Genomic DNA, 21,003 nt, shown 5'->3' with positions numbered 1-21,003 from the left:
GAAAGTGCATAAATTGCATAAGTAGTAGTTATGTCCATGTTCCTGGAGCCCCCCCCCCCCCCCAACACTGCGGGTTTTCCATGTCACCGTAATCGAAACATCTGATTCAGTTCATCAGGTTATTAGTAGAGACTCCACCTGAGCTCGCTGTGTCGGACAAAGAAGAGATGCCACATGTGCTGTGTTGGGGGGCATCCAGGAACCAGGTTGGGAACCACTAGCAAGTAATAAACATCACACGCTGAGCTCAAACCCCAGAAGCAAGATAAATTTGTGAAGCACAGAACATTTTACAGTGTAATGTTGACTGTCAGAAATGCTGATTGACTTAAACTGGATGTGTTTGAGGATATATGTATTAAGACATTAAACAAAAAAATATATTCTGGTTTTTGTATGAGAATCACTCACACAGCTTTCCTTTTTATTTGATCTCATTTATATTGACAAGAATAGACGTACTTTCCCACCACATAGGAAAAATACTTTAGTAAACCATAGATATTATTTTTAAAGAATAATATGAGATAAAAAGATTAAATTATGACATAAATGTCATTATTAAGACGTAAAAGTCAAAATTATGACAAAAATGTAAAAATTAAGAAATTAAGAAATCATAATTATTACATACGAAATCATATTTACGAGATGTAAATTATGAGATAAAAGTCATAATTCTAATGTAGTCTAATGTTTGACTGTTTATGTCATAATTATGACTTGGTATGTCATAATTTCCACTTGCGTTATTATTTATACTTTTTATTTAATTGCATTTTATTCCATAATTATACTTTGTTTTGTTTTGTTTTTTTATGTGCAGAAATAGGCTTCCATTGAGGACAATGGTAGTTCACTTTGGTCTAAAAGCAGAAAGTTAAGGAGGAAAAGGAAGTTTCATATCATGGAAATGTTTTGGTATTTCTGTGGTTTCTAATCAGTAGGCACTTGACATGGGAGTCTTAAAGGAGTAGTTCACCCTAAAATGAAAATTCTGTCATAACTTATTTTCTCAAAAACAAATAAAGCCATGCAAGTTTGTTCAAATGTAATGAGATATTATCATTTTCTTTGGTTGTTGTGAATTCTCCCTTTTCATCAGAGCTGCATTATCAAAATGTTCCTTTTATCTTCTCTGATAAGTCCATAAATGACTATAGTTCAGTACGTCTTGATTATTATAGAACACAGGCAGACACATATGTGGACTTTCCACAGATCAATGGAGAAAGGGCATCATAAAAATGGTAAAAATAAATTTCAGGATGATCTGGGCAGAAGAAGGGAAACACACAGACACAGGAAGAGGAGGAGCAGGGAATGGAGGCCGTTTCCTTCCTATCCAGCATGAGACTTAAAAAAAAGTCAAAAAGACAGAGAATCCATACCTACATCATCCTGATGGCTCTGGCATGTTGATGTTTTGATGAATGTATAAGGTGCATATATAATACTATAGCCTACTGTGAGACCATGTGTCAGCTGGAGATAACAGATCTACTTCACTCACTTTAACACTAACACAGCCTCTCAGTCTAGTCAAGTTTATTTGTATTGTGCCTGTCACAATACAGACTGTTTCAAAGCAGCTTTACAGAAAATGGCAATGATAAATGTAATATCAAGATGTCAATGCTTAATAATATCTTCAGGTAATAACAAAGCTATTGATATTCTTCTAGTAACATTAATAGAAAGTCTGTAGAATGTTCTTTGGTCTTTAATGATGTTCTCAAAACATTAGCATAAAACATTATTTCTGCATCTTTCATGGAACTGTGTCTGGTTTGCATTCCTTGTAGGGATTCTGCATATTCTGCAACCCTACCCCTCACTGCATTTTTACATTACAAAAAATAATAATAATAAAAAATAAATAAATAAATACCTTTAATTAAAAATGTAAAAACCTTAGGTCCCTACTGTGACATGAGTCGCTATGAGTTTGTGTGTATTTAGTCCCCAGCAGGATATAAAAACAAGGTGCTCTCAGACATGCGCGCACACACACACACACACACACACAGTTCTTCTCTGTAAACTATCACTGCTACTCCGATGTGACAGAAAGCAAGTTTTTTGGCTATGTTGACACAAGCATAAAAACCTCATTTAGATCCATTCTGAGCTTATCAGGTTTTTTATGGCATTATATCACGTTCCCATTGGATACTGCAGTGCTTCTGTCATGACACCATCCCACACTCTGGACTCTGGCTGCTGCTAATGTTGGCTAAATGAACTCAATCCCACCTCAGAAAAGTGACTTTTTATTTTTTTAAGTGGCATTGTTATGACAGTAAAGCTCACACCTTGGCTGTTATTTTACTGCTGCTGATAAGAGGATGATGCGCAGTACTGTAACTAAGATGCACAACATCTGAAAAAAAGCTCTGCAAAAAAATAAAAATAAATAAAATACAATATCATCAAAGTTTTATTAAGAAAACATATGAAAGAGCTCTTTGAATGTCCCTAATAAAATACTTCAAACTTCACATATTTAAATACAGAATCTTTCTTTTTTTTAAGTCATTGTCTGAAGTTACTGGTGAGTTCTTGATATAAATGAATTTCACTTCTTAAATAAATACATGAAATTCAAAGGGAATATCTTTTTTCTTTTCTTTTTTTGCATACACATACATACATAACACACAATAGACTTTCTCGAAGAAGAAGAAGAAGAAGAAGAAGAAGAGGAAGAAGAAGAAGAAGAAGAAGAGGAGGAGGACGAAGAAGAAGAAGAAGAGGAGGACGAAGAAGAAGAGGAAGAAGAAGAAGAAGAGGAGGAGGACGAAGAAGAAGAGGAAGAAGAAGAAGAGGAAGAAGAAGAAGAAGAAGAGGAGGAGGAGGACGAAGAAGAAGAGGAAGAAGAAGAAAAGGAGGTGGAGGAGGACGAAGCAGAAGAGGAGGAAGAAGAAGAAGAAGAAGAAGAAGAAGAAGAAGAAGAAGAAAAACATATAGTTGAGTTCCATTGTCAACTCCTCTGCTAACCACCAGATGGCTCTATAAAACCACTTTTTAAAGTTGACAAAAAGGGAAAAAAATCAGTTAATCTATATTTTGAGTTAAGCAAAACGGTTGCCTTCTTTGTTTCAAACTGAGATCCATAAGAAATTGCTCGTTTCTTATCAGTTACACTGGAAATAATGAGAGTTTCGTCAGAATGCTCCAAGAAACCTTTGCAATACAGTATACTGTTAAAAGCTAAGGCACTTGTGTAAAAATGCTGTAAAATGAAGATGCTGTCAAAAACAATGACATTAATAGAAGTCTTTATTAATTAACTTTTATTAACTAAATTAAATCGACATTTTTCAGGTAGCTTATGCTGGTGTGTTTCTTGATGTGTCTTGGATATTTTGCCACAGTTCTTCTGGATTGAGTCTGTCTCAGTTTGTTCTGTTTCTTCATCTTATTTCAGACAGACTGATGATGATGAGGATGAGGTCAGATCTCTGTGTGCTGCACTGGCTCTCAGACAAAAATCTCATTGGGGTATTACAATTAATGGCATAATGAATGTTTGGAAATGTTAAATATTTCCTACTGACTCTACAGCAAAAGTTATATAATTTTTTAGCTGCTAAAAATGTTGTAATAATTTTGGCCACCACTATGAAAACACACACATAAATATATAAACACACACACACACACACATTTCTGTACAACTATATATATATATATATATATATATATATATATATATATATATAGTTGTATGTATATATGTAAATTACTTAATATATGTAATTTGCTCAAATGTGTACTTTCTCATCTTTGTTCTTATGTTATTGCTGACTTTTCTTTTTACAACAATATTTAATAAAGTAATCAGCATTGCTATAATTTTTTCTTTATCAAAATGTTTTTTTTTTTTTTTTTGTGAAACATGTTCTGTCTTTTCATTCAGTTTATGCATATTGACTTCTGAGATGATGTTAATGTATATATGACAAGATTAATGATTTTTTGCCTGTAAAATTGTGTAAAATATCATCTTAAATTTAAGAAGACCTTTGATATACAGGATATGGTTATATACACAAGTTTATTTTATTATTCAGGAGTATTTTGAAATGTATTACATATTATTTTATAATATAATATTTTTGTCATTTATTATTAATATTTTTGTACCAAGGTCAGCCACACGATCTCATTTAGTATTAAAATAAATCGAGGGTATGTTTCAAATATATTGTTTTAATAATCAATAATTTTTATGTTCTAATGAACCGCTTATGGCTGCGCGCCCCCAAGCGGCAGCCCTGGATGTGTTGAACATTTTCCTTTTCTTTTCTTTTTTACGTAATTGAGAGACACGTTTTGTTTATTAATATTACTACGGCGGCCATACAAAAGTTGCTTCTCGTCCTTTCCATATGGGGTCCAGGATAACGCAATGAATATTTAAAATAGAACTAGCCATCTTCAACCAATCAGTTACTTCAACCCAGAAAACGTCACATTACGTAATTAATATTCATAAGACCAGCCGTCCAACGTAAATTTGCTTACGGGGAGACGGCAGGAAAAGAGCGAGGATTAGACATGTGAAAAAGATTTGCCTTATGTCCTTTTGAACATGTAATATTACCCCTCTCGCTTTTTTAGTAGTATAAAACATTGTATATGCATTTCGCAGTGTTGTTGAATGTTTGAAATCCGCTTCTATGGTATCAAGCTGACATGTAAACGGTTAGGTGTGCTCCTGTGTTGTTGTTTATAAATATTTTAGTTTGACGCTGGCTGTCTAAATGTAGTTTTACTTGTCTTACTGGGCTGTTTTATGTGCTTTGAACCATAATAATGAATAATTTATTCGCTAACTCTTCGACAGCACGTGGGAAAGTAAAGTAAAGACGCCTTACAATCGACGGTAAACTTACAGTTGCTATCGCTCTTAGAAAATAGTGCTTATGGTCCGTAATAATCATTAGTTTTGAGTCGTTTATCATGAAGTTGTTGCGTTTGTTTAGTGTCAATGGTGTTTGTCCTAATCCGTTTATCCCTGTTTAACACAGAGCTGCTCTGATTCCCTTTGAAAGTAAGACTGATGAAGACAGCACATATTTCACACATCACCTGTTTCACATGAGCACAGTGACAATGTGGAGATAGTGTGTTATTGGTGTGAGTTGCATTGCCATAAAATAAATCATGGTCTTCTTTCTAAAAGGTTGCAGACAAGACATTTGACTACACAGTATTTGTCTGTAACAGGATTGTTAATTGTAGCTCAACTTAATTTGTTCTTCCTTATTGTTCAACCAGACAATGCACATTGTTTGGGATATTTGCAGTTCTTTTCACAGAAAAACTGATCTTATGTGCTTGAAGGCTGGTTATTGATTGATTTCCCTGTCTTCCCATCGTAAACAGAATGGAGAACTCCTCTAAAGAAGAGTACACAATCCAGTCGTTTGCTGTGGAGACACAGAAACTCCTCAAAATTGCTTTGAAAGGTCATTATCCTTAATCTGCAGTGATTTTGCATGACTTATTTTACTGTTGGGCTCACACATGTTGTTGTTGCTTCTCCCCCCTCAGATCCAGGTTCAGTTGACCTGGAGAAAGTGTCCAGTGTAATAGTGGACCAGTCTCTGAAGGACCTGATCTTCAGCAGAGAGGCCGGACGCATCTGTTACACGATTGTCCAGGTAAACAAATGCACCACATGCTCATGTTTTTAATACAGAACACTTAAAAGTTTTCATGTTGCATTCTCTTCAATGTATAAAAATGCTCACATTTGTCTTGTAGTTTATTAGGATTGAGTTGTAATCAACTGACTCACTTGATTCAGGCAGAGGCCAAACAGACCAATGGGAACGTGTTTCGGCGTAACCTTCTGAACCGACTGCAGCAGGAATTCAAAGCCAGAGAGGAGACGCGGAAGAGATCCACTCAGGAATGGGTTTGCCTCGTGTCCTTCATCTGCAACGTCTTTGACTACCTCAAGGTGAATAGCTGCCTTCTGTTTTAAAACCTAAAGGAATAGTTTACCCCAAAATGAAAATTTGCTGAAAATGTACTCACCCTCAGGCCATCCAAAATGTACAGGAGTTTGTTTCTTCATCAGAACAGATTTGGAGAAATGTAGCATTACATCAGATGTTCAGCAATGGATGCTCTGCAGTGAATGGGTGCCGTCAGAATGAGAGTCAAAACAACTGATAAAAACATCAAAATAATCCACACCAATCCAGTCCATCAACTTAAATCTAGTGAAGCGAAAAGCTCCATGTTTGTAAGAAACAAATCCATAATTAAGACGTTTCTAACTTGAAAATGTTATTTCCGTAATCCATAAAATTGCTTAATGGTCTAATCTGAATCAGGAGAGAAATATGCACAGATGAAGCATGTTTACAAGCCAAAACAAGTCCACTGATGAACAAGTGATGTAAATTTCTCTTCTGTACATCTTGGAAGGCTTTAGGGTGAGTAATTTTATTATTTTTCATTTCAAAATCACAATTAGGAATGTACTCAAGGTAACTATATTATAAAAAAAAAGTGCATATGCAAATTTATTTGAAGTGCTTAATTTTTAACTTTCTTCTGTTTGCTGCAGGTGAACAACATGCCCATGATGGCCCTGGTGCACCCCGTCTATGACTGTTTGTTCAGACTGGCCCAATCTGATGCCCTGAAGAACGAGGAGGAGGTGAATCTTCAGCATTATTACTGGTTGATCGAACTGGGTAGACTAATAGAGTAAATTAGTAATGGATCACAAAATCCCTCTCTCTGTCTCTCAGGTGGACTGTCTGGTGTTACAGTTGCATCGTATTGGAGATCAGCTGGAGAAGATGAACCTGCAGCTCATGGATGAGCTGTTCAATCTCCTGAGGGATGGATTTCTCCTGCAGGAGGACCTGAGCTCCATGGGTCGTCTGCTCCTGCTCGAGATCCTTGAGTTTCGTGCAGGAGGCTGGACTCTCGACGAAACGGCTCAGAAATACTACTACAGCGAAGTGACGGACTGAGGCCTCCACCAATCAGAGAAACAAGAAATTCTTACATTTACCTTTGATGAAGGCTTGGAGATTAGCTAGGCATGAGGTTTGTCCCGAATTGTCAAAGTTCGTTGCAGTACTGGGTTTTGGTTTTGTTGTGGTTTTTGAAGTTGACTTGAAGTGACATGAAGTTGATCATATTTTTAATACTTTTTTAATACTCATTCCTGGTTTAATATAGTTTTATTCATTCACATTATTAGAAGAAAAAAAGCACAATTAATAATTTATTTAGATCAAAGTTTTATAATTTGATCATCTCTGAAATAACACCCAAGGCCACTTGGGGTTTAATCAGTGGGTGCTGCTAGCATTTCCCCAATTACAAAGTCTTGCAGTCTTTTTCCCGTCTGCAAATAATAGCCCATGTTGTAATGTTAGAAATATGTCCCAGCATTCCCCAGGACAAAATATTAATATGTGCGATAATGCAGTTCACTCATGGTTAAACATACTTTTAAATTAAACAGGAAAATAGTAGAAAGGTATAGAAAAAGGTATATGAAATTATAGCTAAAGGGCTTTTTTAGCGCTATAATCAAAGTATATTTAGTTATCATTGGTCACAGATCTTTAGACAGATCTATTTAGTTAATCAGATTGAAAGTGAATGAAGTTGAAGTAGATCTCTGTTTGATAATTGAAGTGTCAGAATAGGAGCATTACAATCATGATTCATTTGATTTAGGTCTTCTATTAGTGTCAAGGGCTGTAATCTACGTAAACACTAGAGATGATTAGATGGATTTATTTAGTAGAGATGGAGGGATATATTTAATATTGTAAGTTGTTTGATTTTCTTAAATCAGCTAACAAGTTATATTTGCTTCTGTAGAAGAACAGCTGTTTCTATTGTATAGAAAGATTACTTCATATATTTGTTGTTTTTAATGAACCAGAAACGGTTTATAAGAGTCATATTTAAATATAATGTTTCCTTACAAGCTTATATTTTTATACTACTAAAAAAAGAGTGAATGTATATCAAAAAAAACTTCTACGGGGCTGGATGAAGACAGTGTCACAAGCTTGCATAAATTCACACAGTTACGTTAATATTTATTTTTTCTTATTTTGAATTCATTTCAATCTGATGAAGATCAACTGGCCTGAAATGTTAACATGTAGTCAGGTGATATGACTAAATGTTGTATTTGAAAGTGAAAAATTAAGCTTCTGTGCAGCTGTTTTGGCCTCAATGATTCCTCAGGCCAAAACAGTGATTGTATAGTTGTTTTCAATAAAGAAAATATTAATTATTTTTAAGCACAAGATTACGAGTCTGTACTGGAAAAAAAAAAAGTGTTGTAGATTTTTTTTGTAACACTTTTCAACTTGTTAAAAAATCCTTGGCAAAAATGGAAATGTGACTTTTGATAGCTTTATTTACTTTCACATGAAGACGAGATAAGATACTTTGTCATGTCCTTTTTTGAGATGCCCATCCATCCCAAACGCCTGATGCTGTCACGTCTGTGGGTGAACTAGGAGCGCAGACGTCCTCGCTCTACCACCAGCGGTAGTGTGCGTATGCCCTGTTGGCTTCGGCCATCTTGTGAAGGTCGTGTTTGCGTTTCACTACATTTCCCTCGTTAGCGAATGCAGCCAGCAGCTCCTGCGAGAGTTTCTCGTACATGTGTGTGCGACGGTGCTTGTTGTCTCTGCATTCTGTGATCAGCCACTTCATGGCCAGAAAACGCCGTCGATTATCTGTGAGAGGAACGGGCACCTGCAGGACCAGAGTACGATTAAATAGTACATCTATCTTATAGAGCTTTGATGTCTTTCCTCTTGCTCGACCGAACTGTTCGTTGTATGGGAAAGATCTGATTTACTACTTTGGTTTTATAGAAGATCAGTCATATAATGATAATGGTGATAAATGATGATTTTCACTTTAGAATAAAAAAAAAAAAAGTGTTGGCCATTTGCTAATCCACTGATTAAACACTGATTCTGAGTTACATATCTACAGACATCTGACTAAATCCTCTCAGAGTTGTGAAATAAATGTTAAAGGTTGTTCACTGACCTGATAAGATTTGCCTCCTTTCTGGACACTGGCCAGTCCAATGATGGGTTTGCAGTTCTCTAGAGCCTGCTGGAAGACGGTGTATGGATTACACTCGATCTCTTCTCTCTTAGCTGCTGGAGATTTGTGGTATTTCTCCACCTGTTTTCTCTTTATGGTCTCTAGCGTCTACACAGACACAAAACATCCAAGAAGAAATTATGTCAAGAGACTCATACAAACAACTTCTTAATACTTGTGTAAGATGTCTCTTATGCTAACAAGGCTGTTGTTTATAAATAAAAATTCATGGAAAAACTAGAAGACTTTATATCTTATATATATGATTACAATTCAAAATAACTTTAACTGTCAGATACTGTAAAGTGTAATTTATTCCTGTGATGCAAAGATTCATTTTCAGAATTATTACTCAAGTGTCACATGATCTTCAGAAATCAATTAAAAAATAAAATAAAAATAAAAAGAGGAATGCTGCTGAAAATACAGCTTTGATCACAGGAATAAATTACATTTGAAAATATATTTTAACAAAAGTTATGTTAAATGGTCATAATATTTCGCAATATTACAGTTTTTACAGAATTTTTGGTGAAATAAAAGCAGCCTTGATGAGCAGAAAAACACATTAAAAACTTTAATCACACCAAATGGTTGATCACTAGTGAGTGTGTAATGAGATTTGATAAAAACCTGTGTCATGATTCCTCTAGCAAGGATTTTGTTTCCATCTTCCATCATCATGTTAATGAACTTGCTGTTGAAGTAAAACAGATAATCAGTGCTCATGAAACATCCATATACAGTGGGGTCCAAAATATTGGGACCACAGCAAAGTTCAGACAGTAAGCATACAGTAAGCATAATATATAAGCAATCAACCTACAATGGTTTTAGTTAAATTATTTTATATTCTAGATTTTCAGTGTATCTTTTGGCCCCCACTCGGTTTATATTCAGGTCACAGAGCTATAATAATGTTTCTGAGCTCTTTCTGATGTTACCTGATCAGAGGGTCACTGAAAGCAGAGCTGGTGTCGCTGGACAGAGCTGCTTTGATCGGACTCACAGTTTTCAGTTCCTGCAGCTCTTTATCTTCAGGACTGAGCTCTGATTCTGGGACAACAGCATCTTTACTGGGATCAGGATCCAGATAGTATGGATTATACCGACTCCATCTCACCAAACACAGACTGAGAGACAGGTGCAGAGTAGACGAACATTACTCAAGAGAGACAGATGCAGAGTAACTCAATATGCTTGTAACACAGATAAATCAGAAGAGTCGTGGACTGAGAGACACACTTATGCACATGGTTCAGTTTGCGATGAACAACATAGAATCAATGATAAATCATACAAATTATGAATAACACAGCAAAGCTAGTGTGACCTAGATCATATTTCGGACATTCCTCTCAAAACATAAATACAGAAAACTAGTTAAATGTACCTCGGTGTCCAAGGTTTCAGTAAATGTCTGACGGAGGCTGCCATCTTAAGGACTGTTTAATAGGGTTGTCTCAGATCAGCTTGGATGACCAAACTATTATATCCACGGTTAGAGGACAAACACAAACACAGATCTCAGATCAGCGGTTAAACTCACTCTGACGCGACCGTGAAGGACCTCAGATGAAGGAATGCGTCCTAAAATATTGCCTGAGTAAAATAATGCCACTCCCTTGTGACACGAAGGGCAAAACATTAGTTTCAGAGACCAAAATACTTTTTTGCACCAGGCTGTAAACATGTTTTTCTTGCTGAAAAGTTGGGAATTTTAACCTTAGACAGTAAAAGAGAGATTTTAACATGGGGAGTTTATGGAACTGACTCACTTTTTGCAGCCAGCCTCAAGCGGCCTGTCGATGAATTACAGTTTTAGTCACTTTCTTGCTGGCTTCAGGAGAGAGAGCGGGAGGTTGGCCCTCGGTCTCAACTCACACAGAAGAAATAATGAAATAAAGTTAGGCTATAGCATAGAAGGGTGCCAATTTTCTCGGTAAAGCAGTGATATTTTAACCGTATTTTCAGCGTCTGTTCTTAACGGTTCATCTCGCGTCCTGACTCCTGACGCGCGCATAATTAAACAAAGCGAAAGTGTTTCTTTCCTCCCGTGACCCTCGCCGAAAAGGCTCTCGTTTTCATGATAAATTCTGATATAATAATAACTTTTGTCTAATTTTAATTCATGATGGACATTCTTACCTGTATTTTAAGATCATTACTTATTATGATGGTCGCTGATGGTAAGTGTTATCACTTTTAAGTTTATACGCGATTTTTAACACATTACTTAATTCATCTGTTTCTTGATAGGGTTGACGGTGCACGGTCCCTCTGGTCCTCTGGTTGCTCCTCTGGGATCTTCAGTGGTTTTGCGCTGTTATGTTGATGAACTCTTATCAATGAAGGATCTGGAGGTGGAATGGAGAAGGGCAGGCTCAGAGACTCTGGTTCATCTGTATCAAGATGGTGAGAGTCGACCAGAGTCCCAGCATCAGGATTATCATGATAGAGCTCATTTCTTTACTGATCAGATTCAACATGGCAACTTCTCCCTCCGTCTGGACAATCTGACAGCTGAAGATGAGGGAAAATACACATGTAGAGTTTACATTCAGCAGGATTATGGAGAAACTGTGGTTGAAATAAAGCATGGTGAGTGAGAGCCACCTGAATTCTGTTGAAAATATTAAAGACATGAATTAATTTTATCTGATGGAATTTAAGGCATATATTATTCTTTCAGAGCTTTTGCTAGTATCAGGATCAGATCGGTCTGTGTATGCATATGTGGGTGAGGACGTCACTCTGAACTGCTCCGTGGACTCTCACATCACACCTGAACACATTGAAGAGGTTTCATGGATAAGAACAGATGGAAATATTCCAGTTCTGCTCTTCGAAAACAATGAGACTTTATCAGATTCATCACATGAACAATACAGAGATAGAGCTGAGTTATTCACTGCAGAAATCCCCAAAGGAAACTTCTCTCTCAGACTGAAGAGTGTCAGAACTGAGGATAAAGGAGTTTACATGTGTAAAGTGTTTGCTGGAGGACTTTCAGCCAATGCAACTGTAGTTCTGGAGCAACTGGGTGAGTCCGCAAACATAGTAAAAAGTAAAACAATGTCTATTTGTGGCAAATTTAAATAGACAACTTTGTTGGCGATGGATATTTTTTGTAAACTCCACCCACCGTTCAAATAATTTGAATATTGTTCTGTTGACACAATTTGATCATTGCCTCTGTCATCATTTCCACTTGGTGTAAACAAGATACTTGTTAAAACGGCTTGTTTTAAATAGTATCAACCACGCGGTGTAAGGTGCAAATAACTGTTAAAATGGTTGTAGGAGGTTATTTAAAGAATGAGTTGCCTTGATTGCAAACCTCCTAATTATATAATAATTAATTATTAAATATACCAAGTTGATTCAGTGTAGATGCAAATGTTATATTTGATTTTTGTTTCACAGGTTTCTCTTCTCGGCACATAGCCGTGTTGTTCTTCTGTTTCGCTGCTGGCTCTGGAGCTGTGCTTCTGCTCTTCTCTCTGATCTACTGCAGATCAAATAACACTGTTTGTAAGTGAATTGTTATTTCTTGTGATTTAACTCTGTATGGCACAAAATAAGTGTTTTGTTAATTAAACTGTGATTATTCTGCATTTTCTCTCCAGCAACCAGCAACAAAATCTGGAACCTTCAGCTTTCTCTGGTCTTTTGTCCAAACATCTGTATGTTCTTGGCCTTCATCCTCTGGGGCTTTACTGAAGGTGAGTGGTTTAGTGTTCTTTGTTATATTTGTAAATAATATAATAAAATTATTAGAATATTAATATATAAAATAATATTAATATAATCTCAATTATGTGGTATGCTTGTTGGTATGCTGTGTGTATATATTCTGTAATGGTTCAACTCTTCAAAACTTTCACATTACACTTTTTTTTTTTGTCATTAATTAGTTATTATTCTGTTCCAGGATCTCTGAGTGAGACCATCGCTTGCTCTGCTCTTTATTTTCTAAGGCCTGTTATGTTGATTTGGGCCATGTCGTATTTAAAGTATCTTCAAGGTATGTTAGGATTTAAAGTTTATTTTTATTACTTTTTGTTTAAAGGAGATCAATAAATGCATTTTGTAGCAACATATTAACACGATACATTACGATATTGTTAGTCATAATCATCACTTCCTTTGCAGTTAAATAAATTCAAGTGTCAAATACTGAAGCATGACACTTTTTTTTTTAGTGAAATAATAAACTTTGTCCTACCCAAAACGTAATAATGTCTAAATGCTAATTGCAAGCAATAGAAGAGATATGTGATGCATAATAGTGCCATGAATCTTGTTAACAGAAATATTCTGTTGGAAACTGTGAAGTATGTGTATGTTGAGGGGTACTGAAAATACACACAGTTTTATTTTTTACTGCATGCCTAAGAAACCTAGTTATGTAGTATCTGAGGGATTTGGCATCTGCAGTGTGATGCACAACCATGCTTCATTTTTAATGTTGGGAGTAAGAAAATGCTGTTCTCTATAGACAGATATTCTAATGTACTGTCAATACCATGACAGAGCATTGATGCATGACAAAATATTAATTTGATGTATTCAACCCTTTCTGTCAACAGACATCCTTAAAACATGGATAAATTTTTTTACAATATCCAGAGAAGTTACTATTTTTACAATTGTTTTTTATTCAGGTAAGTAAGTGCACATTTCACACAACATTCTGACATTAACAGTAGCTATTTTTCCTTAAAGTCTCTTTAAGACAAGTCATGTCACTCAGCGAAAATCTTTGAAATGCCTCTTGGGCATCCAAGTGCAGCTCCTATCTCTTTGAAATGGGAAACATCAAATTCTCCAAAACTATTCTCTAAGCATAGGATTAAATGTTTTATTTGAAATTGGAAAATACATCTGACAACAACTGTGTCATAAACAGTGTTGGTCATCATACTTTAAAAAAGTAATTAGTTACAATTACAAATTACTTCTCCTAAAATGTAACTGAGTTAGTAACTCAGTTACCACATTGTAAAAGTAATTAGTTACTCAGCAAAGTAACTGTGACGTTATTTTTTTATGTTCCATAATGCTATTATGTCATATAACATATTTAATATATAAGATGTTTATATTAACTGGTTGAAGAATAAAAACAAAGTATTTTAGAAAAATTTGTATTTATTTGAACTCAATAGATTGCAGCCTGCCATATGATATGCATAGAAATAAAACATATAAAAATAAATATTGACATTAAAATTAAAGTGCACAATTAAGACAAACAAATTTAAACTTGGGTAAAAAGAAAACAAAGGGAAACCTGGCCATTAGTGCAAATCTCTGTAACTGTATATTAGGCCTAACGTTACTGCACAATGAACAGAACACTGTCCAACTCTTATGGTGCGTTCACACCAGATGCAAATAGAGCGTCTGGCGCGAGTGATTTTAATGTTAAGTCAATGCAAAGACGCGAATAGACAACCTCCGAAAATCAGCGAAACACGTTCTTAAATAGACGCTGTCTTTATAAATAAACCGCATATTTGCGTTTAAAACAACTACATTTTCACATGAAATACTTTTAAAACTAGATTTATTCGTGCAAATTCGTTTATTCGTCTGGTGTGAACACAGGATTAATAAATATTCATTTCAGTAACATGTTAGCTTTTGTTGATGTGAGGTGGTTCATAAGATTTGAGTTGCTTGAGGCAGACGTGGATAAAGTCTTTTTTCCTGGGCATACCGTGCATGTTACAGAAACATTCTTTCCTTTAATTCCCGGTACTTCCAGTTCGAGAACGCCATTATCGCTGATGCCGTCTTCTGTTTAGTGGTTGTCAGAGCGTGCAGTGAGACAGCGTGAGCAGGGCACCGCCCACCCAGCCAATCATCATCGGATTTGCAACGGTGTCAGGCAGCTGATGTGTAGCCACTAGCCAAAGCATGACACCTCGCGCTTTAATCAAACAAACTGTATTAACGCGACACTTTACATTCTCAGTTACGATAACGCCGTTGCAATGACGGGAAAAGTAATTAATTAGATTACTCCGTTACTGAAAATGTAACTCTGTTAGTAACGCCGTTATACTTAAACGCCGTTACTCCCAACACTGGTCATAAATAATGTTACTTTTGCTTAAATAGCGTTATTAAAAGCTTATTTCTCAGGATAGATACAAAATCGTATACTGTGATGATGGCAGTGCGTCCACGCGCAGTTGCTTCTCTCTCTCTCCCATCAAAACTGTGTTTTCCTGTTTTTGTCTCGTGAGTCACAGTTTTTTTGTACGTCATCATAGCGCCTACCTGTATTTAAGTGTGTATATTTTGCTTGATGTCGGCAGAACCACTTTTTTAGAGTTAAACTCCACGCACGCTGAAGAGCTGCGTGATCTCTTTCTGCTTCGGGGGCCTTCAACAACAACAACATCACAACAATCACGTGGCGGTGGGCTTTGTGTTAACATCAATAATGCGTGGTGTCACGATGCTGTTGTGGTCTGCAAACACTGCTCACCCCTGGTGGAGTTTATGATTATTAAGTGCCGTCCGTTCCATCTGCCGAGGGAATATTCAGCCATACTGCTCGTTGCTGTATACATTCCTCCCAGCTCCAACATCAACAACAGGAGTGATGCCCTGAATGAACTGTACCAGCACATCAGTGAGCAGCAGTCAGCCCACCCTGAAGCTTTTCTCAACATAGCTGGGGATTTTAAACACACAGACTTAAAGAGTGTGTTCCCAAAAATACACCATCACATTAAATTTCCAACACTAGGTAAAAACATTTTGGATTTCGATTACACCACCCAGAAAGGAGGTTACAAAGCCCTTCCCCTCTCCTACCTCGGTGCCTCAGACCACATCACTTTCATGCTTATGCCTGCATACAGACCGCTCATTAAAGTCCCTAAACGTGTTCACAAACTGAACACAAACTCCTCCTTCCGGCAATCAGGTGATGGTGCTGTCCCCACACAGCGTGAGGAGATCCTTCAGCAGGATCAATGCACGCAAAGGTCTGGGTCCTGACAACATCCCTGGGCGTGTCCTGAGAGACTCACTTATGTCTTCACATACATTTTCAACATCTCACTTAGTCAGGCTGTTGTCTCCACATGCTTCAAAGCTACCACCATCATTCCTGCAACTGGCTGTTAGACTTTCTGACAGGAAGACCTCAGGCAGTACGGGTCAGCAGCAACACATCCAGCACCATCACACTGAACACCACCACCCACTGGGGCCCCCCAAGGATGTGTGTTGAGCCCCCTCCTCTTAAATCTGCTGACCCATGACTGCACACCATCAAACAATTCCAACCTCTTTATTAAGTTTGCAGATGACACGACTGTGGTGGGTCTCATTAGCAACAAAGATGAGACAAACTACAGAAGCGAGGTGAGCTGCCTGGCCGGATGGTGCAGTAACAACAATCTGTCTCTGAACATGGAGAAGATGAAGGAGATTGTTGTAGACTTCAGGAGAGCGCACACTCAACATGCTCCTCTGACCATCAGTGGTGCTACTGTGGAGAGAGTGAGCAGCACCAAGTTCCTGGGTGTGCACATCACAGAGGACCTCTCCTGGACTGACAACACAGCAGCACTGGTCAACAATTCACAGCAGCGTCCTTACTTCCTCCACAAACTGAGAAGAGCCAGAGCCCCGCCCCCATCATGTACACCTTCTACAGAGGCACCATCGAAAGCATCCTGTCGAGCTGCATCACTGTGTGGTATGGCGCCTGCAATGCCTCCTGCCGAAAGACTCTGCAACGCATAGTGAGAGCAGATGAGAAGATCATTGGTGTCTCTCTCCCCTCCCTCCAGGACATTTATGGAACCTGTCTCACCCACAAAGCCCTCTGCATCGCAGGTGATCCCACTCACCCATCACACAGCTTCTTCAGTCTGTTGCCATCAGGGAGGAGACTGCGGAGTCTCCAGGCCAGGACCAGCAGACTGAAGGACAGCTTCATCCCCCAGGCTGTCAGGAAGCTGAAATCCCCGCCGAAATTGCCCCCCCCCCCCCATCTTTTTCCCCATGCACCACAGAACTCTGAACCTCAGTCCCACCCCCCCATCAGCTCCCACATACATTCTGGGATCTGAACCAGACCCTTTGTACAGCATTGGTCTGCTCACTACCTCATTCAGCATTGACACTTTAACCAGACTAAATAAGCTCTTTTTCACTACAATAATTATCTGCACTGTTTACTTCACTGGTTTGCACTCTATCTTCCATGTGCCTTGTGCTGCTTTACTTATCTTTTTTTTTTTTTTTTTTACCATGACCTATTTGTATATTTGTATAGTTGTACTTTAGATTTTATAATTTTTATATCTGTATTTAATGTCCTACTGTTAGTGTTATCTGTAAACACCATGGGTCTGAGAGTAACGCAATTTCAATTCTCTGTGCGTATGTACTGTACATGTAGTAGAATTGACAATAAAGCAGACTTGACTTGACTAGATCAGTCAGTGTGGGGCCTAAGAGCAGGTCTCTGAGAGCCAACTGTTTCTATAGCAACGGGGACGCTTCTAACGACCAATGATTTAGGCAAAATCATTCTCTGAAAATGTTCTTTAGTGCAGAGGGACCCCTTGAAGGCACTGCATATACTGCATACCCAATTTTTGTACCCTGGCCCATCGGAGCACATCGTGTTCTGGGGGTGGGTTGGTAGAAAATCTCATTCGGTGGGGGCCCCCAGGTCTGCGGGGTCCCACGCAATTGCTTGCTTTCCATGGTGCCTAAACATGTTACTGGTTACAGATTAAGTTAGTCTCAGGTAATTCAAGCAACATTGTTTGACAAACACTGTTCAGTTCATCACATATTTACATAAGTACTATTTTTGCACAGGACATCATCTATCTTGGGTGACACTGAATTTTTATTTATGTCTATAGTTATTTTTACATATGGCTGGAGAAAGAGAGCACATGATGCTAGCATTATACCTCGTGTATACTCTGGAGTGTTCTTTGGAATTGTTGTGCTGGCCTGTCTCATCTTGAGTAGAGGTAAGAGCTTCAGTATGATTTGATTCCTTACATTGTTAAAGATGGGTGACCGGCTAAGTAAATAAGCACAGATTTATTAGGTTGATAAGTTTATTACCAATGGTTTTGTTCATTTACATTTTTTAATTCTACTATTATCAAAAATGATAATCAAATAAATACAGAAGATGCAGACAGTTTCCTTTTAGGCCTAACTGTGTTTGGTTTTGTTTGGTAGGTATGATTTTTAGTTGATGTCTTAAGGCTTCCAAGTCAAGAGTGGTGAACACATTCTTTTTTTTTTTACCCCAATATGAGTTATTGGAGTTGCAAAGTACTATTAATTCTCGAAACATGGAGTTTAATAAAAAAGCATGTGTTACTGTATTAATAAAGCACAAAAATAAATGAAAACAAAAATAAATCTGGAATATTTTCTGTTCTTTACCATTATCACCCTCTGCTACTTAAACCAGCAACAGGAGCATTATGTAATCATGTAACATCATCAGGGCCGAGACCTTTATCTTGATTAATCAGGAGACCACAGTTATAAATTATGAATCTTGTAAAACATTTTCCCATTCACATTTGTCTTTCTTCTTTCTTTTTTAGGTTGTAAAAGCAAGAGGCAGTTTGTAAAATTTAATATTTTATTTTCTGTGTTTCCACTGATGCAGTTGCACTCGTTATTTGGATCTCTTTCAAAAGGTAACACATAAATACGGATCCCTTCATAATTTATGAAACTGATATGCAAAAAGTAGTTTGTAAAAATTTTATTTGCTTATATGCTTGTTTTCTGTGTGGGGAAAAAATATAAATAATATATATATATATATATAATTGTAATTCAGTCAGTTTTCACGTTTATGTAGAACTTGAAAATTACATTCAATATTAACATGAATATACAGACTGAATTAAATCATTACGTATTCCACAAAGAAAACCACTCTAGAGTCTAATTTCAGTGATTTTAACATTTATATTCAAGTACTTCATGTGTTTTAATGACATATTATTGACTGTTGATTTGTTTGGATGGGAAAGTAATGGATTAATGAATTATTCTCTTTTAGGAATTCCAGGAATTGTTATTCCGTTAATGGTTTTGTCACAACTGCTGGTCTTTATACAATTTTTTACTCTTCTGCAAGCAAAATTCAAATGTAAGTACATGCTTAAAGTAATTATTATTATTATATTTGTATAGGTGTGAAAGAGTAAATCTCAAAATGTCCCTGCATGTATCCATTTCTGAGGATTTTATGAATAGAAATAGAAATATAAACTATGTGTGTGTGTGTGTGTTTATGTATTTATGTATATATATATTAGTAATAATAATTGAATGTGACATAATTTTATCCACTGGTTTTTGGTTGTATTGTGAAAAGTGAGTTTAACAGATTAAAGGCATATATTCTTTTGTATTAACTGCTGCATGCCCAGAATATCATGTTGTATCATAGACATCAAGTGAGTCATAAGAAGAGGTAGTTATGACATTTTGTTTCCTTTTAAGATTGCGAGGTAAAACAACAACACACAAAGACACACACACAAAGAAACGCAAGAATAAACTGAGCACCAAAAACACTTTAAGAAAATTAATTGGATTAATTTTAATTTCATTGCCGACATGAATTGATTCGTATCATATCTGAGATCATGTGATGTGAAATATAACGAATGCTGATGGGCATGTTTATATTCATAGTTCTCACCCATGGATGGATAACATTTTTTTGGATAATAACAATAACACTCCTGGATTTCATCCTATTGATTTATTATCTTTCAGCCATACTGGAAGAAGAGAAAGGTATGCTGCTTCATCTTTCTTTTTTCATATTGAAACACATTGTTAAAAAAGCATATATAGAATTGTAAAGAACAAAGTTTAAGTAGTTTTGTTGGAAAGCTCAGATTTGTCTTTTATGTATGGATAATTATGATTATTATTATTTTGTTTATTGTCATCTTGACCTGGGACAGTGAGTAATGTGTATTTTCTTGATCCTTGTGATAAATGATAGCTCACATAATAACTAAATTAATAATTTGACATTTTTAGAATACACACAAAATGTTGTTTTTGTGAGACATGTTGAGCTGATCAAAATGACTTGATTTTATTTGACAGAGTGCTGGGAATGGATCCGTGTCATTTTATTTATAGAAGTCCTGAAGATGATAGTGCTCTTTGAAGCAAATGTGCAAGGTATTATCCATCCCTGGCTTATGTTTGCTACTGTGTGTCATTTATTACCCAATACTGTAGTTATAAAAGATCATACAAATATGGTGCTGAAGTAGAAAATATGTGATTTGTCTTACAGATGAAAAATAAATAAATAAAGCACCATGTCGTAATAAAAGAATACCATGCTGTTTATAAAATGCATAAATAGTTACATTATTAGACAATTACATTTACATTACATATAGTCATTTAGCAGAAGCTTTTATCCAAAGCGACTTACAGATGAAGACAGTGGAAGCAATCAAAAAGAGCAATGATATATAAGTGCTATAACAAGTCTCAGTTAGGTTAACACAGTACACCTAGCATGGACTTTTCAATAATACAATAAATAAACAAAAAACATAGACTAGAAAAAGAATAGAGCAAGCTAGTGTTAGACATCTTTTTTATAATTATATAATAAATGAAAAGAAAATATAATACAAAAAGATTAGAAAGGTAGTTAGATTTTCTTAAAAAAAAAAATAGAAATAGAATAGTGAGTGTTAAAGTTAGAGGGTCAAATAAAGATGGAAGAGATGTGTTTTAAGCCGATTCTTGAAGATGGCTAAGGACTCAGCTGCTCGGATTGAGTTGGGGAGGTCATTCCACCAGGAGGAAACA

The 21,003-nt window shown here is 36.4% G+C and overlaps 2 protein-coding genes and 1 pseudogene across 2 annotated transcripts; 2 read left to right on the top strand and 1 right to left on the bottom strand.

The window, feature by feature from the left end:
• The first annotated feature begins 5,395 nt into the window (after positions 1–5,395).
• Positions 5,396–7,215, top strand: LOC113067802 (MIF4G domain-containing protein B-like; annotated as a pseudogene).
• A 1,180-nt stretch (positions 7,216–8,395) lies between these two features.
• LOC113067806 (28S ribosomal protein S7, mitochondrial) lies at positions 8,396–10,631 on the bottom strand. Its single transcript, XM_026240275.1, has 5 exons — positions 10,520–10,631; positions 10,071–10,259; positions 9,760–9,823; positions 9,067–9,234; positions 8,396–8,763 (listed from the first exon to the last, which is right to left on the bottom strand). The coding sequence occupies exons 1-5, from the start codon at positions 10,561–10,563 to the stop codon at positions 8,542–8,544; spliced, it is 687 nt and encodes a 228-aa protein (XP_026096060.1). The 5' UTR covers positions 10,564–10,631; the 3' UTR covers positions 8,396–8,541.
• Positions 10,632–11,302: 671 nt separating this feature from the next.
• Positions 11,303–18,659, top strand: LOC113067546 (butyrophilin-like protein 2). The gene is made up of 8 exons (XM_026239922.1): positions 11,303–11,315; positions 11,386–11,727; positions 11,819–12,169; positions 12,553–12,660; positions 12,756–12,851; positions 13,061–13,153; positions 13,719–13,793; positions 18,036–18,659. Exons 1-8 carry the CDS (start codon positions 11,303–11,305, stop codon positions 18,170–18,172), a joined length of 1,215 nt encoding a protein of 404 aa, XP_026095707.1. The 3' UTR covers positions 18,173–18,659.
• Positions 18,660–21,003: the final 2,344 nt, after the last annotated feature.

This window comes from Carassius auratus, linkage group LG28B (assembly GCF_003368295.1).
Source record: "Carassius auratus strain Wakin linkage group LG28B, ASM336829v1, whole genome shotgun sequence".
Taxonomy (NCBI): Eukaryota; Metazoa; Chordata; class Actinopteri; order Cypriniformes; family Cyprinidae; genus Carassius; species Carassius auratus.
Note: the sequence above shows the minus strand (reverse complement) of the source record. Positions and strands in the feature narration are given on the sequence as shown.